Consider the following 26364-nt stretch of genomic DNA (forward strand, 5'->3'; position numbering starts at 1 on the left):
GAGCAAAATGTAGTTACAGTAGGCCTACAGTACTACAATAATAATGTGCCATTAATAACACCCTATGACAAAGAAAAAGTTGAAAATACCACAACCAATATTGGAATGACTCTTCACCAAACTTATGGGGAAAATACAGTCACTAAATGTAATTGGTTGAAGATATGAAACATACAACACTATGTAGTTTAAATTCACAGGATCAGAAAAGGAAGACTTCAACACTTTGTTTAAACATGTTAATCCAATGTCTCATGTTCTTTATTTTAAGCTGTCATTTTGTCAAACAGATATTTAGACTTACAGGGAAACTGTAACAATAATTTACCTATGTGAGTTTTTAAAAAACCAAGAAAGCCCTACAAGACTGCAAAATAGTGAAATGTTTGGACTTTATAAACAAAAATTAATAACATTTGAATTGCTCTATAAACACATCATGCCTGAATTCATTGAATTTCACATTAAAAAAAAAAGACTGACTCAACAAATTGATAGTTTGGTATTTTATTAATCTTGGATTAACAACAAAAAGCAAAGACAAAATATTCAATAAAATCAAGTCTAAATATAGTAAAGCAACTAAAGTAAATATTAATAACATGCGTTTGAAATGGAAATCAAATGCATTATGGGACAAAAAAGCTAGTGACCTCAATGACCTAACCTAAAAAAAATGGTGGGCGTGTGCAAACAAATGTGTCTGTATGTTTAATACAATTTGTTAAAAATGTTACGGTTTAAAACTGTTTTTTTGAAAGAATACACATAAATATTTTAATGAAATAGTTTAATTAAAATTGCATAATTACACTTAAAGATATGTCAGCCAAAAAATGAATATTAATGATTGGCCATGTTTAGTTTGAATAAAGTTATTCACTCAAGAAATAACAAAAATAACAAGAAATATTTCTTTAAAAAAACACCGCTCGACTTTTTGTCACAACAGTTTTAATTATTATTCTTTCTTCATTAAATGATGCCTTTTTTATTGATATTCTATTAAATAATTTAAATATGTAATATTTAGTTTAATAATCAGCAGTATCGTAAACATTTTCTGTTTATATTTTTTTTTTATGTTTATATTCTGGGGTACAGTAGGGGCGTTACTCCCTAAGATCGTAGTAACTCACATACCCCAACTTTCCAGTAAACAACATTTCTAATTCTCCAGAACCTTCGCCGTGTACAGCCGCCATTAAACGTACTTACTAATTTCACTTATAAAAAGACAAAAATAAATTTCAACAAAAAACCTGTTGTCAGACAGATGGGTGTAATTTTTTTCTTTAAATTACAGGAATTTTTCCCCAGATATTAATTCTTTTTAAAAGATCTATTTTTTAGTCATAGTAAATAACAACAGTAATGTGACATAAAATGGCATATTTGACAAAAATATATTACAAAATTATTTTTTAAGGGGACAATAATTTTGAACAGGTTATGAACTATTCCTAAAAAAATTAGGGGAACAGACAGAAGTTGTAAACAGAATCATTTTGAGATTTCTGCAATGATTAGATTATGTACAATATACTTAACTAGAGGCCAAATGATTAACAATAAAGTATACAAGTATATGGCGAGATTTAAAAAAATCTTGTTTCTGTACCGAAATTACCTTTGTCCAAATAATACCACCTTATGTGCAATCATTTATAAATTCATTTATACAAAATTGTTGATATTAAATATGCCATTTTAAATTAATGTCAAAATACTGTTTACTGCAACATATTAGAATTTATAAATTTATATAATCTACAGTATTCACAAAATTCATTACATCTAAGTTTGTTTTCTCTATTTTTTCCGCAGCTCTGCAATTTTACAGCTTCACAAAACAAAACCGATTCAAATTCTAAAAATATTCTGCGTATTCATGTAAATTTTTATCAAAATTCTGTAAATCCATGGTGAAACTTTAAACTTCATGGAATTAATCTTATCAAACCTAAGCATGGATGGCAAGCACTTCAAGGTTGTGTGCAGGGAGAGGGTGACTGCAGAGGGAGAGGGTGACTGCAGAGGGAGACTTGACTGTAGGGAGAGGTTTGACCACAGAAATGGGGTTGACCGGAGGGACGGGACCCCAAAACCAAATTGTAATACTGATTGGAAGATAGCTTCTTGCACATCCACTGTGCTCATCTGAACTCGATTAACTTTCTTTTATATAATAATTATATACAATCATGCATAACTGAACAGGCAGACAATACTAAATTAGTACATATACTTTGTAGGCCTAAAACTAATCTAAATACATTCAAAATAATAATATTGAAAAACCAAAACGTACAGTATCATTTTCCATAATAGAGTTGTTAAATGTACTGGCAGTAGACAAGTACAAATCAGTTAAAGACACTGGACCTGCAATTTTTTACGTTTTGTAAAAATAATGCATATTTATAACTTTAAAAACATTAAACCCATGTCATTCCTTGTCTTAAATGTGCGTTCTAAGGTTAATTGTGATAAAAAGAAAAAAACAAAGCACTACCTAAGTAGCTCGTGTCAAAAGTTTCTAGGCCTAGCTTAGTTGGGCTGAGTTTTGTAGGCCTAACTGGTAAAGAGCAGTAACGTATGAACATCGTATGCTAGCTGTATACCTAGCCTAACGTTGCCGCATTGCTTAATTGTCTTTCTTTTTTTTGGCAGAATCTGTTAATACAAATTTGGCAAGACCTGGTATGTTAGCTAGAAAGTTACGTTCTTTTATTTGTTTACCCTTTCACGCGATCGATCGAAGTGGGTGCATCACATCACAATATGAAAATATCAATCCGCGCCAGATGCATGTTTGGATTTATAGGAGGCCGCTAAAATTATTAGAATCAACTTAATTTTCACATTTTTAACAGTTTGTAAAAAAAAAAAATATCGCAATAGGTCTATATGGTATTTATTTTTACATAAAATGTAGTGTGTGACCTTAAATTAGGGTAAAAAAAAAACGTAGGTCTGGTGTCTTTAATATTTTACTAGTTTCTGTATAAAAATCCCTCTACAGTTTCCACTGTGTGGATTTGTATGATTTAAGTCAGCTTACATAATACTAAGATGGTGTGCCTACTCAGTAAGTCTACACTGTAGGGTGGGGCTATTTTGAAAGGATTTAATCATTTTGGTCGTCAAAAATCTCGACCACACAAAAATATATTTACATATTTAAATTGGCATCAATAATCAACTTTTCTTTTAAAAACCTATTTATAGATTTGTAATTTTTCTTTTAAAGATAAACTTGTTTTTGCAATATAAATTAAACACAACATGCTAATGTAAGTACACTGCCAAAACTTTTTTTTTTTTTTCCCCATGTGTAAATATACTGTGTTCTCTCTGGGATTGGTGGGTATAGCCATTGTGCTAAACAACGCTTAATAAAAAAAAAGTCTTACGATTACAGTCATAGAGAAATATTGTAGTAAAGATTTAATCTGTATGAAACTGTGATATGAAAATGCGAGATAATATCTGTATTAAAAAAAATAAAATCATAATAAAATATTAAAGATCTGATTTGGAAATCTGAACGTGATATGAATAACATGAATGTTATAATAAAATATTAAAGCAAATATTTTGAATGTATTAAATACTGAATATGATTTGGCACATTTACAGGATTATTTGTGGAGAAAACTGTTTGACATGAACAAAAAAATGACTTCACTGTTATAATTAAATTAGGAGGGGTTTAGTTTGATAATGAAAAACAGAAATTTTTCAGAAGAAATCTTCATTTCTTCTTTTGTTGTTTAGACCGAGTGCGGACTCCTCCATTTGCGGCTTTAGGGGATGCTTCATTGGCGCTATTTTCATCATCTTGTTGTTGTTGTGGTGGTTGTTCCACAGCTACAGTTTTCGCTGTTGAAATAATAATAAATATTTCAATTATATTAAATTTTTTATTTTTTTTTTAAATCCATAAAAAATAATCCAAAATAATCAAGAATAATTTTTTAAAAAACTGAGAAGAACAAAACTAATTATAATTTTGTATGTATTTTAGTTTTGCTTTTTGAGAAAAAATATATTTCTAAATTTTGGATTTATCAGTACAGAGCTTAAATTTATTGAAATGATGATGACCTTTGAACTCAGTAATGACCTCTTAAGGGAATGATAGAACAGAGAAATATAAAATACAAATTAGACGTTCCAGGAATACTTAGCGCTTTATAGCTTTTATTTTCATAAAGATAATGAATTCTCAAAACATGTCAGTACCGATTATATTCGTCTTTTAAGACACTTAGCAACACTTTTTAAAGAAGATAATTTATTGCAAACATATTTTTTTGCCAATGCAATTTGTATTATGCATCATTTAGACACCAATTATCTTATATATCATTTTGAAATTGGGAAAATTCATAATTTAGAGGAAACAAACGACAAACCAACCTTCTTTCTTTGCTTTTTTATCTTTCATTTTTGGAACAATCTTCTTTTTAGCCGTAAAAGCTTGATTTTCTCGGTAGCGACGGAGTTGGAATGTCAAAAAGTTCCACAGCATCCATGCCTCTAGCAGACAAACGCCAGTCAATACACTTATCCTATATAAATATATACATTATAAGACATGTATTAATTGCTAATAGTTATGGAATTAAACAGGCTACAAAATCATAAGTTTTGTGGTGAGTTGAAAAAGTTGTCATAACTTAGAATAAATATCGACGTAACTTTTACATAAATAAAAGGAATACACCATTTGAACTTATTGCAACTAAAATAACCTAAAGTCATTGAACCCTAAGCAGTATCACACTGGGAGGTCGGTTCAATTACTTGCATCTCTTTGTACTAAAGCCTAGGAATTCTTATAGGGGGTTGTTTTTTTTTCACAAAAGGGGCTACTTAGACCAATTTACCATCACTCTTCTACTAGTGTATAGTTTTAAAACCCTTCAGGCTACCAGTTTAGATTATTTAATAATTACCTTATTGGTAAAATGTTAAAATTCCCCATTTCTGTGTTCATTTCTTGGTTTGTTGCCTTGCCTAATCTAAATCCTACGGTTAGTATGATGAGTGTGACTGTAACCAGACGAGCTATGATAAATAAAACGGCCCACACAATAAATCTGTCAACAAAAAAAAGAAATAATTATTAAGATGTTAATTCATATCCAAGTGCTTATTTATAAACTTTCTACTCTCCTTAAGTTCTTTATATACTATCAAACGTTATGTGACACACACATGTGCCCATATATGGATATGATGATGTCATATCACTACCATATTTGAGCACATCACTACCATATTTGGGCATAAAACAGCCCACACAATAAATCTGGCAAATTAAAAAAAATTAATAAGATGTTAATTCATATCAAGTGCTTATTTATAACCCTTCTACTCTCCTTAAGTTCTGTATACACTATCAAACGTTATGTGACACACACATGTGCCCATATATGGACATGATGATATCATATCACTACCATATTTGGGCACATCACTACCATATTTGGGCATATCACTTTTTTTGACAGATCTTTATATTTAAATTGTTCTACTGTATATTAAATTTTCTTTACTGCAAATAATTACAAAAACAAACATTAAAATAACATTTTCTAAATTCTCATTATAAATGTTAAAAATACCAAATTCACATGATCAAAGTAAACAAGCAAGCAGTCCAGTCTTCATGACTGTATGTCAGACCTGCCTTGCTTTTTGTTTCTTATGTCGTTTTGAGCTTTGCCCCGTTTTTCTTTTTTTTTTGTGTTTTAGATTTATATTTTTATACATTTCATCATATAAAAATCAATCGCAATTCAGTTTTTCAGTTTATTTTTTTAATAAATATACCATTATGAAATGAAATAATTTGAAAAACAGCATTACCACAAACTTGCCCGATCGATCAAGTTTTAATTTAAAAATCTTGAAATACCTAAAAAGGTGACTTACGATGGTGCTGAGCAATCAGGTTTGTCGCTAAAGTACATAAGTCGAGCAAAGTGGAAAATCATCTCAACAGAATAGTGAATAATCAGGCATACAAGTGTGAGACGAGTCAAGCTGGAAAAAAGAGAACATCATGAATTCTGGCAAAATGAAAGTTAGTGGTAGTGGGGTGGATGAGGTAACTGTGTGTCTGATGCCTTGTTTTCTATTAGCAAGGTCGATCATGCTAATTCTGTTGTCTTATTGGCACATGGGACGAGGTGCATGGTGACAAATCACAAGCAATGGATTATTCGAATAGTTGCTTGTCATTGGTCAACTCCCTTGTGTTGCGTCCTAGTAGGAACCAAGCTTAAAAGAGCGCGAAAACCTTTTCGATTTGATGTGACCATATGTAGACATAATGATGTCATATCACTAGATGTTTAGGAATAACACTACCATATTTGGGAATATCACTACCACATTTGGTAGTAAAGACAGAGCTTTACAGTAGTGTCTAGTAAAGAAAGCTTACTTTAACAAGAAGCCTGCAATAATAACAACTGTGTACAGGATTTGATAACGTAACCGATAACTCATCTCATCCTGCAAATTAAAAAAATAGATCATAAAGAGATTAAAAATTAAATCTGTCTGCAAATTGTATTGAAATAGCACAAGAGCATTCATTATGCAGAGGAAGGTCACCAACAAGTATGGGAGGCCATTACTGTCAAAAATCTTTCCAAGTAAAAACAAATCTAAATTGCTTCATAAAACAAATCCTTCAAAAACTTAATACAAACTCACCCTTTAAAAACCAATTATTATTTTTCATATATTGTTGATTTTGGCCCTAATAGCTGATCATACATTTTAACATACACAATTAATTAACCCTATAAAATAAGTAAATGAAACATGAAAACCTTTCTAAAGGTAATGCAAATAAAATTTACCTTTTTAACTTTCTGAAAATAGATTTCTGGGAACGTGTGCAGCCAATATGCAATCTGAATCAAAGAAAAAAACATTTGAAATACAAAATTGCAGTAGTACACACGCATACAACACTATTGCAGTAATTGATATACGTAGGTGGTTTGAAACAATGAATTCTAATAATATACTTACTTGAATAATAAAGTAGAATTTGAGAGTGTATGAGAGATTAGCATGTGGGTAGCCCTCCCACATAAATGACAAGTTCTCTGTAAATCCTTCCTGAAGAAATAAACAAATATATACAGTAGTTAATATCCAAATAAGAAATCAAATTAATTTTATCATTTAGGTATGACAATAATTTGTGAAAAAGTAAGTGAACATTATTACAGATAAAAATACAATTCTCTGTAACTGCAAAGTATAGTAATTACTGCAGTAACTTGCAGTAACTCTCCAACATAAAAATTGTTTTTGACTCAGAAAAGATTCCACTTTAATAAATAATAAAGATGTGTCCTCTTAATAGAATAAGGGTGGCACAAAGGAGCCTGGGTATCTATCTACTACTACTTCTAGTTCTCTTCAAACTTTGGCCGACACTCTACAGGATGACGGAAGACACAATGTAAAGTACTCAATCAGAAATCCGTTGAATAGTTTTGTTTTTTTTATTGTACACTACACATGTGGATTGCAATATACAGGCCAAACGGCTTGCCGAGTGCCTAAAGGAAGACCTGCTAGCAGGCATGAGATTAACATACATTGCTATACATACCTTAATCATGGTATCCAATCCCCAACAGATAGAAATCAGGTAAAAGACTAATAATTGGCCAGATTCGTTAAATTTGGAGTGTTTAGATTTTGATAAATGCAATTTGCGGTTTATTTTCTGTAAAGAAAAAGATATTGTATATAAGTATATTATATTCATGTTTCCAACTCAACATTTCAAAGATAGTTTGTTTACTAATAGTTTTAATGTATTGTATTGATATTTTTAATGTTTTATATATTGTATGTGTTTTTAAGAATCTAAGGAAAACCAATTTCATGTTCGCCTGGTTGTGTTCATGACAATAAAGATTTATCTTATCTTAGTAAAACATTATTTGTTATCTAACAGAATTGGCTAGTAAATACAGCAGAATATCTAAACAACAGAAAAGTCAGTTTATGGACTCCAATGTTATTATACTGCAAAGGCAAAAGATAAGAGAGACATATACTGAAGTCTGTTGAAAACATCAACACTAACAGTACAAGTTTACTGTACTGCAGTAGCTGCAGTACAATGAAGTATGTACTTACATCTAGCATGTACTCTTGGATGACAGCATGTATGACAATGGTGATTAAGAAATAAAAGAAAACTGAAAAGAAATCCTTGGTTCCATATGTGTAAAACGTTGCTTCTACAGGTTCTAAAAAATATATAATAAAGACAAATTAAATTGCATAAAATGGAAATAATATAAATATTATGTGTCTATTTATTATGAGGTTGCAATGCACAATCTTTCAATAATTAGTAATCAATTATTTTAATTTGTTTATTTTTTGAGAATTATTTTTTGGAGTTAAACAAAATCAAAAACAATTTGCAAAGATTTAATAATTTAACTAGATGAATTTATTTTAACATAATTGTATTTCTATTATGCCAATTGTATGATGTTTAAGAATATAACTTAAGTGTTAAGCACTGACTAAGTTGTAATAATTTATTAGACAATAACAATGAGTTACCTTTGTTTTCCTCTGGTGTTGAATTAACAGTCAAATTATGCTGCATAGTCACAAATAATGTTGCAAAAGGAGTTGATGCCTACAAATAACAAAACTAACAGTAAAAAAATATCTCCATTGCATTTCTCTACTTCTAGTCTTGAATATATTATTAGAAATTGCTCCGGATTTATTGATTCAGACAGGGTTACTTAAATGTGCTTCAAACCAATGATTCTTCAAAGTCCAGCACTGGGCAGCTCTAAACCTCTGTCTACACCATCAAACTAGTCTAACAAAAAAAAGAAACCAGTATCCGTCCATGTACCCATTCATAACCCTTCCTGGCACTCACCTCTATCTAGAGTCATGTACTTAGAGTAATTTATAAAAAATAAACATATAGAAAAAACTAACATCCTTGTTTGGTTTCCTCAAAATGTTTAGATTTTCTAATAAATTTGTTTTAAAAGATTGAATTTGGGATCTTTGGACGTGAAGAAAATTCTGGTGTGTTTTTCTGAGAGCGTTTCCCAGTTCACAGCATTGCATATTTTGTTCCTAAATATAGGGTCAGCTTTAATATGCATGTTATGAAATAAATATAAGAAATATGAGGTAGAGGCAGACATTTAAACAAATGCTATTAATTGAATTAAATGTGTGTTATTGTACGAAATAGGAAACTGTGGCATACCAAAATTGTTTGAAAACGAACAGAAGGACATTTAGTAAACAAATTAAAAACACACACAATTGAAAATGTTGATTAACAATTATTATTAAATGCATTCGATGTATCATTTTAATTAATAGCACAACTATTTTCTTCTTTTTTTTTTATAAAAGATGAAAAAACAGGTGATTCTAAGCATGCTCTCATACACATACAAAAAAAGACTTTTTGACTCAACAGTTGTGTATTATTTACTGTAGATTGCAAAAACTAAAAAGGTTGATAAGCAAAGGTATTCTGTCCGCTTCAGGGGAAACCAGGAAGTAAGGCAGTTCATCGCGTGTCCAATATCATATTTTACAGGAAATTTCCCACAATTTAGGCAGAATCATATTTTTGCATAAGCCTAATTTTTTTATATTTATTCTGTAGTATTTCTGTCTATTTTTAGATGCATCTGTAATTTAGTCAAATCCATGTAGAAACTACGGACGTTGAGAATCCTGGTATACCTACAAGTACCAGGGTGTAACCCTAGAGGATGAAGAAAAACAATTAATCAACAAATCCCCAAAACACTCGAACTGAAACATGTTTTCATTTATCTTTTCCGTATTTTGAATGCATATTATTAAATTACCACAAAAACAATTAACTAAACACTAAACACGTACAAAGAATAATTGGGTACAATAATTGTAATGTAATAATTGATAAAATCGTTGGAAAGTGATGGTATTGCTAGTTAAAATTTGAAACATATGTCAAATTTCATTCAGCTTAGCTTAGTCTTAGCCTAATCCAAGTCAGTAAAACTGCTGATGTGGCAGTCATCAACACATTCAGCCGCTGTTTGTCAGCCGGTAGGCCACCACACACACGTGTGGTTTTTAGCGTATGTAAAACTATACCTGAAACATCAGCCCAACAACGATGACCATAGCAATACACGATACGATGTCAGCATGGTTTTGAATAATAAATTCATGGCTTAAAATCGGTGGGTTCTTAGTGACTCCAGTTTTTCGTTTTGCACCCATTTTGAAGGCTTATTCTTTACAAAAAACGGTGCCGAGCGAGATACACTTTGACGAGTTCCTGGCAAGCAGACGGCCGGCTCGACACACACGAAAAAATAAGTTTTACGCATGCGTTGCTCTACCAGTCCTTTTATGGCAGACCAATCACAAATCCAGGGCTGATCCAATTTCCAGAGTTCCACGTTTGTCAAGTTAGCCGTATAAAAAACAGGTTTTTTTCATACAATGTGAGATTGCAAGGTAACATAAAGTAGTGTATTCTTTTTATGATTATTTCATTTAAAGTATCACATCTTGTTTAGCTTTCAAGCTAACTTAATTCTACCACCGACGAGATGCTTTTTGTGTTGACACAACAGCTCAACTACAGGCATATTGATTATCATGCAAATGAAACCACAAACCAAAAAAGCATAAGAAATAATATTACTTATTTTTGTAAATTTTAATTAATTTGACATTCTTTCTAACTTGAATTGTACCTTAAAACTTCCCAACTGAATTTGTGGTATCAGTACAGAATTTTTCAAGCTCTATTGACAAGAATTCTTTAAAAATGTTAAATTTACATGGTTATTTGCCAGCTGTACCAGCAACCAATCAGAGGTTAAAGAAAATACATGTGACTTTTGGCCTGTTGTTTGTACTACAACAAGAGTAAAGACACACTGCTGAAAATTTTGTTGAGAGCATGCTTCTAAAATTTTCAGGTTTATAGTCAAGTTTCATCACTTGTTCTTAGTGTCACTGTAAAGATTCAACGGTTTGTTTATGTTTATCATTTTAATTATGTGAATTCGCAATTGTTATTTACTGTTATTCTTTTCTATTCCATTTTTGTTTTATTATTTATAGTTTAAATTTAACAATGGAGTGTCAGCCATTTTTGTAACAAAGTGTGCAAGGTTGCACTGCTTTATTAAAATGGGGAAAGATCTCTCTGGCATACAACAGGTGCTACCTGCTATAGGCTATGGGTACATTGGGTTAATTCAGACACCATCAGACACAACACATGAAGGGCTATATTTCAAAATGGTAGATCATCCAAACTTTCGCTTGTTATTCGTTTACTTAATCTGACGTCGTTGCGCTGCGTCCAATTGAGACCCAAGCTTTAGAATAAAATTCGTCATTAGACAAGGAAACAAAATGGAAAATTGACACTGACTGAAATGAGGAATTATTTCTTTGATATGATAGTAGCAAAAATCGTATTCTCCGTGTTTCCTACAGCCTATTTTCCTGTTGATGTTATTACAAAATTCTCTTAAAATCGATAAAATAATAGAAAATAATGATCAAACCAAATTTATTTACACAATTTTGAAATGATGGTACAATTTATTTCCTTACTAAGCAAAAAAAAAACCAGTTTATTCCCAATGTGCTAAATATATTCTTTCCCATTGTTCTTCCAGAATGTTGAAGTAATACAATAATTCAGTGAGTTATGTCGGCTGATATTTCTACTCCGTCGAGTGCTCGTCCATCATTGAGCCCAGTCAACAACTCTGAAACAAGTTTGAAGTTGGACACAACATCCCCAGCGATATTGGAGACACCCCCGTTTGCCAAAGACCTACCCCTAGCACTACGAAGGGCACATCGAAGCAATGCCGGGTAAGATATGATTAACATTAACATGGTATGCCATTTGGAAAATGAATTTCCAACATATTTTATGATGGACCAATACAATAAATATTATCTAAAGATTAACACTACCGTACGTATATGATAAGATCATGTTCAGTGGTGTTTCACATAACAATTGGTTGAAATAAAAAATCTTTATTTGTTCATGTTGATTATAATGATTATTCCAAATTGTTAATTGTTAACTCGGCAAATTGATCCAGATTCTTGGTCCAGTTAACGGAAACGAGAGGTTAGCAAATATACCAACACAATTTAAATCAGTTAGATCTGACATGGATGCAAATATGACTTGGATAACTTACTATTGTCTTGTAGCATAAGAAGAAAGGGAAAGCAAATATAAATGCAACTCTCACCTTCTTACAAATTCTTTTTACAAATTATCAATTATTATATTATATTATTATCTATATAAATTATCATGTTTTATCCAACTTGGAATTTTCCAATAAGAACAACTCCCAAATCCACTCAGCTCTGTAAATGATATCTGGTTGGAATGTACTAGTGAAGAAAAGGCCGCTTGAAAGGAACTGGCCACCCTACCACATAATGCTTAAGGCTTAGTTCCTACTAAGTTCCTAATATCTCATTCTCGTACATTGAGAACAGAACTCACCTTTAACTAATCTTAAAATTATATTCTGTAAAAGATAAAAATTAAAACATTGAGACACCAAACTATCAAAAAACACAGGACTGTGATAACTGATTAATGTGTTATTTGCCATGTTCCAAAATTTGTATTTTAAATGTTAAACATTTTAATTTTATTAATGTCTTAATATTCGTAGACCCTCCATCTTGAATTTTTGTTAACATCTGATGTTTTCTATAAGAACTTCCTTCTTTCTGTTTTCTACAGTACATATACTTTCTACGTATGTAAGCACATAGAAACACTATTACTTTTTTGTCTGATTAGAATTACTTAGTATTTAGATTATACTTTATAGGGTATGGCTAGAGATACAACTTTATATTTTATACAAAATGCACTGCACGCATATACCAAAATTGTAATATACATTGCTGTAATATAGCCTTGCCTCTTTTTTTTCTATTGAACCTTCATTACTGTCAAAATTTGTTTTCAAAGTTCTTTAGTTAGTGAAAATATTATCTAAGTTTGTTATTGCTATTTTCATGCTTGTACCGTACTATTTGTGTGCCATTTTGAACACTGTTATCTCCAGTTGTCAATAAAGAAATAATAATAACTACTTTTATTTGTTGTGTTGATAAAAGAATAGGTTATATTCGACCCATATAGCGTTATTCAGTAGTAACAATAATATACTTGTACATATTGGGAAGTACACATATACAACACCACAAAAATGAAATATTCTACTACTATTTAGAAGTTTAGTAGATCATATAGCACCACACATATTTATCGCTGTATATACACATATAATGTTGTAGTATCAATACCATTACTATTAATTTTTATAAATACTACAGTGTAAATTGCACACATAAAGTCGTGAGTTATTCTACTGTTATCAATACCATACATAGAGTACAGTGAATAGGCTGTTCATAGCACCTTACCAAATTATTATTGTACTGTTACTTAATTTTGAAAATACGCTACATGAATAACAACTCCCTGATGGGAATATTTAAGCTGAATAACGCTTAAAACTTATTCTACCTTGCGTTGTACTTATTATCATATACTGTAGTACATACACACAGTACCCTTCCTAGTGTATCATCGAAAATGGCAGAATTATAGGCCAGCCATAACTCGTTGAGGCTGTTTGTACTACAAAAGCCAGACAGTGAACTAGTCATTGTTGATAGTGTACATATTTAAATATGAATGGCTCACACATTTCTAACATAATTACTCTGTTTTTTAAACAAATTTACATCATTACAAAATCTGATGTAGACTGTTTTAATAGTAGTAGTACAGTACATTCTGTATTACTCATCATGCATGGGATTTTACACTAGAAAAGCCAGAATTCATTAACTAATTACAGGTACTACAGAAGGTAGTAACATTAACAGGTTTATGATACATTTTTACAGTAAATATAGTTTACTAACACAGCGCATTTGCAATGAGTTAATTTTACATGATATTTTGACTGTAAATGGCATGGAAACATGCAAATGGCTGCCATGTTGAAATTGTTCAATCAGACAACAACCGTACATTGCATTGAGGTAATGAAGAGGTCAAATAGGCAGCAATAATCTAATACTATTGGCTGTTGTAGTCACATGATATACAGGTCGTTTATTATTCAATAATAAGCTCTGTAGTGTTCTTCCTATGCTGCTTGTTTTTTACTTGGATTCACAGATTTTTAAGTACATTATATTGATTGAAATATTTTAATCTAAAATGGTCAAAATTCGCGATTCTCTTGAAAGTAATTTGTCTATGGTGTGCTGATTTTATATCACAAATATTGGAATATTTTTTGGGAATAATTTGAGTTAAATATATGCGGAAAAATGTTATAATTTAACCATGAATGAGAAAAAACGGTAAGTTTAATATCAAAAGAAGAAATTAGAGGTATCCACATGATTCATAATTTATTTTAAATAATTTTAAATCGGTGTAATTTTTTAATTGTAGTAATTGGAGGTTTGTTTATTTTTATTATGTTTAAAATATTGTTGTCTTATTCTTAAGGGAACATGACAATTTTGGAAAGTTTTAAGAACAAGAATTGTTATCCATTATTTAGAAAATTATAATAACACTGTATATCTAATGTCATAAAATGCAATTTCAAGACAGATCGACTGTCGATTTAAAAAAAAAATAATATTTGTTGTGATAAACAACGCCTTGAGTATCCTGCAAATTAAATACTGTATTTGATAGTTCTTAAACAATTAATAATACAACATATAACAAAACAACCATATGTTGTATCACAGACTACAGATAGTGGATGGATTATCAACCAATTGTTTATAGTGTCACCTTCAGAAATCATAAATCATTTTTGTCATAAACGATTGGAAATTTTTTAGTTACAGTTTTGTTTTTCTATTGATTATTTATTTTATTGAATATTAAGACAAACATTAAGTACGTACTCAGTAAACAATCTAGCGTTGACCTACGGTAACCACCATTTCAATAGAAATGTAATTCTGGTTTCACTTCACACATTTGTTCTATTTGACAAAGCTCACATTAGCAATTTTTTGACCGATCAGGGAACAAACAATCATAATTTATATTTTTTAATAGCATTTTTAAATGCATATATGCCCCCTTTAAATGATATTATTTTGAGCACAAAGGTTCCACAGTGAATAACTGTATTACTTTTTTTTTTATATTTTAATATGTTAATTTAGGTTAAGAAAAGAACCATATATTTTACTACCTGAGAAGTTTGAAACTAGTATATCAAAATCAAAAGGTGAGACATTTCTTTGTATTGTTTATATTCAATTTAAAGATAAGAATATATGATAATTATATTTTATATTATACTACTGTATGAAGCATATGCGGTGTAAGACGCTCACCCTGTTAATAAGATGTCGCAGGTTCAAATCTATATACATTAATAAGAGATAAAGCTTGTGGCTATCGGTGCATGTTTTTGAATATTTTTGGTATCGTGCATGATCTAATGTAAAGGTCGACTGTGTGCCTAGTTCTCTGTGCTGATAGAAGATTTACTGTGCCGATAGTCTCGCCCATGCTACATAGTGCCCATATTTGATTGTTAATATTTGCCTGATATTTGGATTTTTTGTAGATATGAATTTAGTATTTATAATATTAAGTTCTGTCTACACTATCAAACTAGTTTGACAACAAATGTATGATGTGCCCAAATATGTTAGTGATATGCCCAAATATGGTAGTGATATGACATAATCATGTCCATATATGGGCACATCCTTTTTGTGTAGACAAGAGTTTTATATAATTTTTAGTTGTCCATTCTACAGATCTTAAGATTACTCTCAAGAGGAAGTTGGATAGTACCTCAAATAGTAATAAAAATGAAAAGAGAAAGAGTGTTGGTGAACGAGAAGACTACGTTCCATCATCCAGGAAAAAGAAGAAGATTCCAAAAAGGTTACGTGATCAGGTAAGTACTTATCGGTTACCTTGATTAAATAAAGGTATTCCATGATTTCAGAGTGTCCTATACCAGTGATTCTCCTGAAAATTTATTAAAATGTGAAAATCAATTATTTATTATTTAATCTTTATAATTTAGGACTCGAGTAATGATTTCTATTGCTGGATATGCCACCGTGAAGGCTCTATGATCTGTTGTGATCTTTGTCCAAGAGTCTACCATTCAAAATGTCTCCAGTTAGCTGAGGATCCAGATGGTGACTGGTTCTGTCCAGAGTGCCAGGTATGTTTTTTTTAGTTCAGCACACACACACATATGAAGAGACATAAATCCATTATTTCCTAAATCTTAGTCCTTAGTATGTAGGTAGTAGAGATATTTTATTAATGACAGTCCTTGTTACTGTGACTGCACTGACATGATGTGAACCTTGAAGTAGTCCAAGAAGCATGTACTTGTAAGGTGTAACATCTGAGTACACAGTGGCATGAACATTGATCCATTCGTTAGAATGGCACTACACAAGAACTCGTAAATAGCATACAGTACATAACACCTATAACAAATTATCTTGAAAAGTAGGATTTGAACTCAGGGCCTTACAACTGTTAAGGGCCTTTCACACCTGCTCCGGCACGGTTCCGGTCCGGCGACGGCAAATCCAATCGAACGTCAATGTTTCGTTTTTACGCCGCTACGCGCATATCGATTGGTGCTTGGCCGCGTGGAGCGTCGTGAAAACGAAACATTGGCGTTCGATTCGCCGGACCGGAACCGGGTCGGAACAGGTGTGAAAGGCCCTTTAAGCAAGAATATTACACTACTGTGTCACTAGTTGTTGTTTACACAATGAATAATTACATAAAGTGTTTTTTTGGTATTTAGAAAATAATGAAAGCTGAATGTGTAGAGAGTCAATCGCGTGCAATGGCCATGTTATCAGTAGACCAGCTATCCAGACTGCTTATCTTCTCACTTCAAAGAATGAAACACACCTGGGTATGTTCATAGTTAATAATAATTTCAATTTATTTAAAAAAGCCTCCACTGGCAGGTTTTTTTAAAAAGAGAGAGATACATTAAAATTACAAAATAAAAGCAAAACATTAATATTCAAAACAAAATGGGAACAAATCAAGCTTAGAACGCCCTCAATAAGAGTTTTAGATAATTAATATGGTCATTATTTGCAAGTGTGGGGTGTCTTTTGAGTACAGTTGTAAATGGTGTCACAGACGCTAAAATGAAGGAATTAAAATAATACTGTAGTTATTTGTTTTCTAGGCTCAACCATTTATGAAACCTGTAGATGCTGATGCCATACAAGACTATTATGAATATATATTTCATCCAATGGACTTATCAACTCTTGAAAAGGTTAGCATAGCATATGTAAATCATTTAAATATCTTTAGTTCATGAAAGACTGTGTACATAAGATTAAGTTATCGAAACATATTTACTATTAAATCTTATTTTATATAACATTCATACATTAATTTCAGAATAAAATTTTCCCATAATTAAATTCGGAAAAGGTATTTCAAACTCATGAAATAACAAAATCTTCAAATTTTTAGAGCTTGTAGAGACTTTTCTTTTAATAAAACCGAATTTATGTACTATTTGTGAGGTTTTGGTCTGTAATCAACAAATCTACACCAGAATAGTTGTTTTTGACAGCTCATGTTGTTAATTACAATTTGTGACTACTGTACTACATGAACAAAACTATATTTTACTTTTCTGAATTTTTTTTAATGACAGAACATAAAATCTAAGAAGTATGGATCAACTGATGCATTCCTTGCAGATGCCAAGTGGATTTTACACAATTGTATCATATACAATGGATGTACGTTCATATTCAACATTATGGAATTAATTACAAAAACTGTTTAGTTTAACCACTGAACTGTAATATGATGTTCATATTCAATATATTTTTTATTTCAGCCAATCACAAACTTACGAATAATGCTAAGATGATTATAAAAATCTGTAAACATGAGGTGAGACTATTTCTATTGTCAGTTTACTGCTAAATATGTATATGAATGCGACAGGACATTTTTTTAACTTATAAGAAGCAAACTCATCATTTTTTAAATCATTTATCTTATAGATGAGCGAGATTGAAGTGTGTGAAGATTGTTATTTATCATCTTGTATTAAACGTGAAAACTGGTTTTGTGAACCTTGTGTAAGTGTCTGTCATATCAGGTTTTGGATTCTATTTTTTTTTTTTGTATTTTGTATTAATATTTGTCCTCAGTGAGGAAATTCGGATTAGGCCCACCACGGACCCACGGCAGCCAGCAGTGCAGCGCCTACCAGATTAGGCAATGAGAGTAGAGCATCTTGCCTAAGGATGCAATTAGTATGGTACAGATAACCTCGAACCCATGCCTATCACATGCTAGTCCGATATTACCATTACACCATCACTCTCCAGTATATACAGCACCCGCCACGACTAGACGGTCTCCCATCCAGAACGCAACCGGGCCCAACGTTGCTTAACTTCGGTGATCTGACGAGAACCGGTGTTTCAATGCAGTATGGCCGTATATTCTACATGATAAATATGGTCAAGATTACCTATTCCTAGTTTAATTCCACCAATCAACAACCCTAAGCACCTTCTTAGAAATTCCAAATATTGATTATGCTTTTTAATCACCCAATCACCCAAGTATTTTATTTACTGTTAAATGTACACAAATTATACAAGTATATATGATTTTTTTTTCTGTTTATTATTTTATTAATATGGATGATTTTTCTGAAATGAAGAGAAATTAAATTGAATATATAGCTTTAAGTGACACTGATTATTTTTAAAGTATGTTGATGATACTTTGTTCAATAAATATTGTGGTTATTTTCACTTATATTGTATTTTGACAGAGAGAGCCTCATCCCTTGGTATGGGCACGATTGCAGGGCTTTCCATTCTGGCCAGCAAAGGTATTTTATTTATTTTTCGATACCATACATTGTACAAAGAATAACAAGCACAGACAAAATACAGCAACAATACTAAAGCCCTGTCTACATTATCAAAACGTATGTGACAAAAAATGTGATATGCCCTTATATGGACATGATGATGTCATATCACTACCACATTTAAGCATACCACTACCATATTTGAGACAGGGCTTAAGCATTAGCATGGTACCACCACCACCATAGTCCTTTAAATCCCCATCCTATAGGCCTCTCCTATATACAGTTGTAGGCCAGATCATGTAAAGTTTAAAGCTCTATAACTTTTATTTTATATTTTATATACAACTTTTAATTACTTTTTGTACAGGCTTTGCAAACTAAGAAGGGTCAAGTAGATGTAAGATTCTTTGGTCAACATGATAGGTAAATGTACTTTCATGTTTTTAAATATTTATCACCCAATGTACAGCCATAAGATTCCAAGATCCTAAGCAACAACATTTGGAAATTGTACATGTAAAAATATACTGTATAAAAAAATGTGTTTTTATTTTTAACTTTAGGGCTTGGGTACCAGTGGCAAACTGTTACAAGATATCAGAGGAAATACCATGTCCAGCCAAGAAAAAAACAAACGGGCTAAACAGTGCTATCACAGAAATGACCCTTCATATTGAGAAAATACGAAAGAAATTTGGCAATTTTGAATATGCTCCTCACCGGACATCATATGATCCTAAAATTTCAAATTTAAAGAAAAACAACACATTCACTCAAAAATCTTCCAAAAGTAACAAGACAAATAGTATCTTCAGAAATACTCCAATTTTGTCCATCAAGAAAGAGCCTATGGAGGAATCCGATAAACTTATTATAGTTGATGAAGAAATCAGTTTAAAGTTGACAAAAACTGAATCTGAAGATCCAAATAAGAGACCAACTGATAATGGGAAAATCAAACAAAAAGATATACAAAAGAAAAGTGACGAAAAGAAAGTAGGTCACATTGAAAGTACAAGTTCAAAAAGTATAGAGAAGGATGAAGTTATAAATAATACAAAAATCTCTAATTCTGAGAAAGTTGACAGTTCTAAAGAAACAAATGACATTAAGGATACTAGAAAATCTGACAATACTAACAAAACAGAAGATGAAAAGGAAACAAATGACATTGAAAAAAGTACAGATATCACAAAAGGAAACAGTACTAAGGTTAAACAAAATGATAGCGACAATTTATCAACAGAAAAATGTAAATTGGTTGAAACCTTTAAAGAAGATGAAATAAAGCAGAAAAAACATGATCAAACTGAAGAGCCAAGAAATGAAGACATAAACAATGATAATCTGGTATCTTCACCAGAACAGAATGATATGTCCACAATAAATGGACCCAATAAATCTGGAATTGAGTCCAATAAATCTGGAATTAAGTCCAATGAATCTGGAATTGAGTCAAATAAATCTGGAATTGAGTCTGGTAAATCGGGAATTGAGTTCGATAAATCAGAAATTGAGTTCGATAAATCAGAAATCAAACAAAGTACTACTATGTCATCTGAGAAAAAGTCTTTAGACGAAACAAAACTGGTTGAGGAAAACCAGAAAGAATCACAAAAGGATACCGTTGATAAAGTTACTGAAAATGTTGGAAAAGAAATTGAAAAGACTAGCAACAATGATGTTGAAATGAATGAAGGTACTGATGAAAGAGAAGAAAAGATGGAAACCTCAAATGATATTTCAGAATCAAAGAAAAATGATGATGAAACAAAAGTAAAGGATATTGAAGAAGAGAAGTTGGATAAAGAAGAGAAGTTGGATAAAGAAAAGAAGTTGGATAAAGAAGAAAGGTTGGATAAAGAAGAAAAGAATGGCGGCAGTAAACGTAATTCATTCATGGAAAAACTGGGTAAAACCATTGAATCTTGTAAAGCAATTCTTGGTTTGAAGGCAGAGGTTGAGGATAAAGAAGTGGAAATGCAGACAGAGTCTGAAAGTGAGGAAAGTGAAAGGGAATCTGATAGCTCTGATGAAGACATTGAAGAAATTGGATATGAAGTAAGAAGAAAGAGAAGTTGCAGTTCTGAAGAACCTATGGAAGTCAGTAATGACTCAACTGAAAAAAATGGAAAGTGTTCACCAACAATTGAAGATAAACTTAAAGAAAGTTGTACAAATGAATCAAAGACACCTGAACAGGATAAGGTAACTGTAGACAAAGATGACAGTGTTTTCCAAGACAAAATTAATGGTGAAGATGAAAGTAAGGAAAATGAACAAAATAGTGTGGAACCTGATTTGGTCTTGCCAGAAACAAATAATGAGGTTGGCCCTGAAGTGGAAATTGTAGAAACAAAACGGAACAATGATAAAAAAGATGATAATCAAATGGAAATTGATAAAAAAGAGGATGAAAAGCAAAAGAGTTCTGAATCGATTGAAACACAAAAGAGTACAGAAAATGATTTAAAAATTGAATTGAATGAAAGTAAACAAGAAAGAAAATTAGAAAATGACGAAGTCTTTGACCATGTAAAAGATATAGTAGATTTAGTTAACCAACAAACACCAAGAAAAGGTGACTCTTGTAAAAACCAAGACAATAATGTTCTGTCAAAAATAGTTACTGAAGATGATGAAGATGAGCCAAAAACAAGCAAAAAACAGGGTAAACCGGAAAACTTTGGACAAATTGCAGCAAGGATTAGAAATTTCGACAAATATATTGGAAAGGTAGATATATTTTATATATTTAACCTTATTTATAGAGAGTGACCCCAAACTGCGTATGCTAACAATCTTGATGAGTTGGGTGTATGACAGTTGCTGTGTGTATACTAGTACACCAAGGTAATGCCCTACTCGTCTCGAAAGATGTACCAGGTTCTTTAAAGCGCACATGAGCCAAATGTGTGTACTGGACCTACGGTTTATAGTCGTTCTACCACCAGAACCTAGTGAGGGTCAAACCCTTGCAGTGTCTTTTAAATTTTAATGTGTTTTTAGGAAAAAATACAGTACTGTAATTTCCATACTTGAGCACGAGGTAGTGCTAATTTTGTATGCACGCCAAACTAAAAACAAACTTCACATTATATTGATGAGATTCAAAAGGCTTGTTTTCAGCAGATAGATTTCAATAGATAGAACTACAAAATACAACATTTTATTATTATTTATCAACATAATTTAGGTATCACATGTTGTAAAGGAGACATTAATTGAGATGTATTCTGAAGTGGCAGAGAACTCAGTAGAAGAAGAAACAAAGAAAGTCTTGAAAGGTTATCAAGAAGAAGTTGATTTCCTTAAGTGGAGACATACAAGAGAGTTGGAAGAATTTAAACATGTGGCAGGTATGTGGCGGATCTATGATTCTATTAAAAACGGGTCTATTGATAATCAATGTAAGACTAAAACATAGGAAAACAGTTCATTAAGAGTATCCAATCACTTATACAATATCAAAATATCAAATTAAAACTTCTTATATAGCCCTGACAATATCTGAAATGAGGAGCACGTTTGATCATGATAAATCCAAAGCATTGGAAGCGCTGAAGAAACAGATGGAAACAGAGAAACAAAAAGAAGTTGAACTGACAAAAAAGAAACAATGGGTATGTTTACAGTACATTCTGATCCAAGTAGTATTAAAAACATTCTTTTTACAAACACAATACTCAAAATAGTCACATAGAATGTCCTTTGTTATATTTATACTTTCAATCTAATGAATGTTTATTCACAGTGCGCCAACTGTGTGAAAGAAGCTGTGTTTTATTGCTGTTGGAACACGAGTTACTGTGACTACCCATGTCAACAAAAACATTGGCCTGTTCACATGAGCACATGCCAGCAATTGGGATCAGCAGATAATGCAGAGAAAAGCAACAAAGTAAGTTACTGTACAAAATGACAATACATATTCCAAACATTGAAGTACATACCATCAGGTAGGATTCAATATCTCAACATTAAATAATTGATTGTACTGTTCAACTACTTTATACCATATTAACCATACACTATCACAATTCTATAAATAATACAAAAAAGTGCAATATGCCCAAATATGGTATAATCATGGATGTTTACCTCCATGGTATGATGTCATCGTGTCATACACATCACATTTTTTTGTCTCAAAGTTTGATAGTGTAGGCAGGGCTTTAATAACAGTGTACATATAATATATGTATATCAATTTCAATACTAATGGATTGATATCCGTGTGTTTTCTAGCAACCTATAATGCCAATCCAGTCATCCGTTATGAAGCCTACAGAGATTCATCCAAATGATGCTATGAGGTCAAACAATCAGGTAATCTACAATGGCAATGCCTAGGTCACAATTCAGGTCTAAGGTCAAACTAGGTTGCTATCAACATCATACAAATTAACTGATGACAAAACCAATAAATTCTATTGAATCCTAATCTTGAGGTGTTCATTGTAGTACAGTGGAACTTGCATTTTTTCTAGTACTACTGTGGTAAATGGTTTAATTTATGAGTTCTCCATATAGCACAAAAGTTGATGGTTTTGAATAACACTTTATGGTCAGATCAGATGGCAGATCTAGAATTTTTAAAATGGTAAATTAATCATAATCATTTTATTTTCTACAGCAATTGACAAATCTACCACATCCTGTACAGATTATACCATCAGCTTCGACCACTCAAAATAAGATGCAAACATTAATACGTTATGTACAAGCGCCACCAGGAGCTACTTTACAAACAGCACCGATTCAGAACCCATGTCTACCGCCCCCAAATCAAGCTGGATTGTACCGGTTGGAACCGGTACAGCAGTTTCCTGTTCTGCGGCCACAGAATCTTATCAGAAGCATGGTTGGCCCACGTGGGCAACCGGTTATTTTAAGACCTAATATGTTGCATGTACCGAACATTAATCATAGATTATAATGCAAGTTGAAGATGAGAGCCTACAGTGCCATTCCAGTTTCTCTTGTCTAATCAGTCTCTGTGGAAATTTCAAGTTACAATAACAACATTTTAATGATTTTTAATGTATATTATATATACTGGTCACAAATGTTCAAAGATTATTTCAAATCAACAGATATATATTTACTGGATATCCTCTGGTATAATCTCATCCCCATAGAACACAAAATTTGGCCAACTATTGGGGGTAGGACTATTCTGGGGAAACCATGGTTTAGGAAAAAAATGATTACAAGCATTTCTTGTAAAAACTGAACTGGCTAGAGAGAGGCCTACAATACCTAGGGATATGCCTGTTTGTGAAATCAGACATAAAGTAGGGGGTGGGATTAGACCCAAAGTGGGATTATACCTGAGGATATACGGCATATATTTATGAAAAGTTCAAACTACATGTTAAACTAAATTTTCAAAATATAAACAAAATCTTAAAGTTAAATGTTATAAATGCTTTACTCAAATCAGGATTCAAATTTGTGACATTAATGTCGGGAATAAAAAAAACAATTATGTAAATATGTTTTCATAGTAAAAAGAAGCAAGATTAAGGATAAATGTGGTTAAATTATAAAAATAACAAGAAGAATTTAAAAATTATTTAATGCACGTTTGTTAACCCGGACTTACAATCAAGTTTAATTGGGCCTAGACCTTGAAAATAGTAAATTGGAATGTTAAATTGGATTATAGCTTTTGATAATATTTGAAAAAGAAATCACTCATGCAGTCTAAAGATTACTTTATAATAGTCCCATTATTTATTAATAAAATATTACTACTGTACTGTATTATAGTATTCTCACTGAATATTCTAACCAGGCTTATTACCAGCCTTTATATTTTGTAATTCTTAATGCTAATCCCGAAGAATTTGTAGAAAATACACAAAACACTTCAATATTTAACCGTAATAAAAATGTTGTGTTAAATTAAACAATGAATATGATGTAAATATTTTTTAATTTGCTGGAAAAAAGCTGTAAATTAAGTTTTTTATTTATCAGGTGGATGTATATGTTTACAAGATCTTTGTACAGTTTGCATTATTTTTTTTTATAGTTAGAAGTAATGCGTTTCATTTTGCTCATTGAGAATTGCGATGTTTCTTTGTGAAATCTTCCAAACATAGCATTTCAAGTTTCATTATGGCAGTTCAATAAACAAAAATTGAATTATTTCGTTTGTTGCATTATTTTGTTTACATTACTATACATAAATTGCCGACAGAGATCATGGTGACAATCTAAACTGGGTGATAGCTAAGGCTGGCAAGAAAAACAACATTTTTAGCTTTAAAGCAAAGCAGTGCTCCAGACAATTATGCAAATTGGTTAGGGTCATGCGGACTTATTGGTTACAGCCATGACCTTAGAAGACTTATTGGTTACAGTCATGTCTTGAGCAAACTTATTGGTGGCCATGTCCTGAGCAGACTTATTGGTTATGGCTATGTCCTGAGCAGACTTATTGGTTACAGCCATGTTCTGAGCAGACTTATTGGTTATTGCCATGTCCTGAGCAGACTTATTGGTTACAGACATGTCCTGAGCAGACTTATTGGTTATGGCCATGTCCTGAGCAGACTTATTGGTTACAGCCATGTCCTGAGCAGACTTATTGGTTATGGCCATGACCTGAGCGGACTAATTGGTTATGGCCATGACCTGAGCAGACTTATTGGTTACATCCATGTCCTGAGCAGACTTATTGGTTACGGCCATGCGGCTATAGGCCCTATTGGTTACAGACATGTCCTGAGTAGACTTATTGGTGGCCATGTCCTGAGCAGACTTATTGGTTATGGCTATGTCCTGAGCAGACTTATTGGCTATGGCCATGTCCTAAGCAGACTTATTGGTTATGGCCGTGTCCTCAGCAGACTTATTGGTTACAGCCATGTCCTGAGCAGACTTATTGGTTACAGCCATGACCTGAGCAGACTTATTGGTTACAGCCATGTCCTGAGCAGACTAATTGGTTACAGTCATGTCTTGAGCAGACTTATTGGTGGCCATGTCCTGAGCAGACTTATTGGTTATGGCCATGTCCTAAGCAGACTTATTGGTTATGGCCGTGTCCTCAGCAGACTTATTGGTTACAGCCATGTCCTGAGCAGACTTATTGGTTACAGCCATGACCTGAGCAGACTTATTGGTTACAGCCATGTCCTGAGCAGACTAATTGGTTACAGTCATGTCTTGAGCAGACTTATTGGTGGCCATGTCCTGAGCAGACTTATTGGTTATGGCTATGTCCTGAGCAGACTTATTGGCTATGGCCATGTCCTGAGCAGACTTATTGGTTATGGCCGTGTCCTCAGCAGACTTATTGGTTACAGCCATGTCCTGAGCAGACTTATTG

At 32.1% G+C, this 26364-nt stretch overlaps 2 protein-coding genes across 4 annotated transcripts; one reads left to right on the forward strand and one right to left on the reverse strand.

The window, feature by feature from the left end:
* Positions 1-491: 491 nt before the first annotated feature.
* LOC140059531 (translocating chain-associated membrane protein 1-like) lies at positions 492-10405 on the reverse strand. The gene is made up of 11 exons (XM_072105471.1): positions 10192-10405; positions 8626-8704; positions 8188-8300; positions 7652-7768; positions 7060-7149; positions 6885-6938; positions 6461-6531; positions 5947-6057; positions 4965-5108; positions 4426-4577; positions 492-3885 (listed from the first exon to the last, which is right to left on the reverse strand). The coding sequence occupies exons 1-11, from the start codon at positions 10318-10320 to the stop codon at positions 3758-3760; spliced, it is 1188 nt and encodes a 395-aa protein (XP_071961572.1). The 5' UTR covers positions 10321-10405; the 3' UTR covers positions 492-3757.
* A 90-nt stretch (positions 10406-10495) lies between these two features.
* Positions 10496-25363, forward strand: LOC140059511 (uncharacterized). Of its 3 annotated transcripts, none has more exons than XM_072105452.1 (18): positions 10496-10560; positions 11742-11943; positions 15325-15389; positions 15916-16073; positions 16206-16349; positions 16953-17066; positions 17352-17444; positions 17835-17922; positions 18024-18079; positions 18193-18270; positions 18978-19037; positions 19390-19445; positions 19586-21758; positions 22219-22381; positions 22521-22645; positions 22777-22923; positions 23271-23351; positions 23659-25363. In XM_072105452.1, exons 2-18 carry the CDS (start codon positions 11774-11776, stop codon positions 23959-23961), a joined length of 4074 nt encoding a protein of 1357 aa, XP_071961553.1. In that variant the 5' UTR covers positions 10496-10560; positions 11742-11773; the 3' UTR covers positions 23962-25363. The 3 variants fall into 3 exon arrangements, with proteins under 3 accessions (XP_071961553.1, XP_071961545.1, XP_071961561.1); XM_072105444.1 differs by lacking the exon at positions 10496-10560 and adding an exon at positions 10989-11083; XM_072105460.1 differs by lacking the exon at positions 10496-10560 and adding an exon at positions 10989-11083 and having other exon boundaries at positions 15931-16073.
* Positions 25364-26364: the final 1001 nt, after the last annotated feature.

The sequence above is a fragment of the Antedon mediterranea genome, chromosome 1 (assembly GCF_964355755.1).
Source record: "Antedon mediterranea chromosome 1, ecAntMedi1.1, whole genome shotgun sequence".
Classification (NCBI taxonomy): Eukaryota; Metazoa; Echinodermata; class Crinoidea; order Comatulida; family Antedonidae; genus Antedon; species Antedon mediterranea.

Excerpts from the sequence above, each read along its gene's own strand:
- LOC140059531 (XM_072105471.1), bottom strand. The coding sequence starts at position 10,320 with ATGGGTGCAAAACGAAAAACTGGAGTCACTAAGAACCCACCGATTTTA. Across the intron at positions 8,705-10,191 it reads TTGTTGGGCTGATGTTTCAG|GCATCAACTCCTTTTGCAAC; the intron begins GTATAGTTTTAC and ends TGTTATTTGTAG. Across the intron at positions 5,109-5,946 it reads CCTGATTGCTCAGCACCATC|ATTTATTGTGTGGGCCGTTT; the intron begins GTAAGTCACCTT and ends TTTTGTTGACAG.
- LOC140059511 (XM_072105452.1), top strand. The coding sequence starts at position 11,774 with ATGTCGGCTGATATTTCTACTCCGTCGAGTGCTCGTCCATCATTGAGC. Across the intron at positions 18,080-18,192 it reads TAAAAATCTGTAAACATGAG|ATGAGCGAGATTGAAGTGTG; the intron begins GTGAGACTATTT and ends TTTATCTTATAG. Across the intron at positions 23,352-23,658 it reads CTATGAGGTCAAACAATCAG|CAATTGACAAATCTACCACA; the intron begins GTAATCTACAAT and ends TATTTTCTACAG.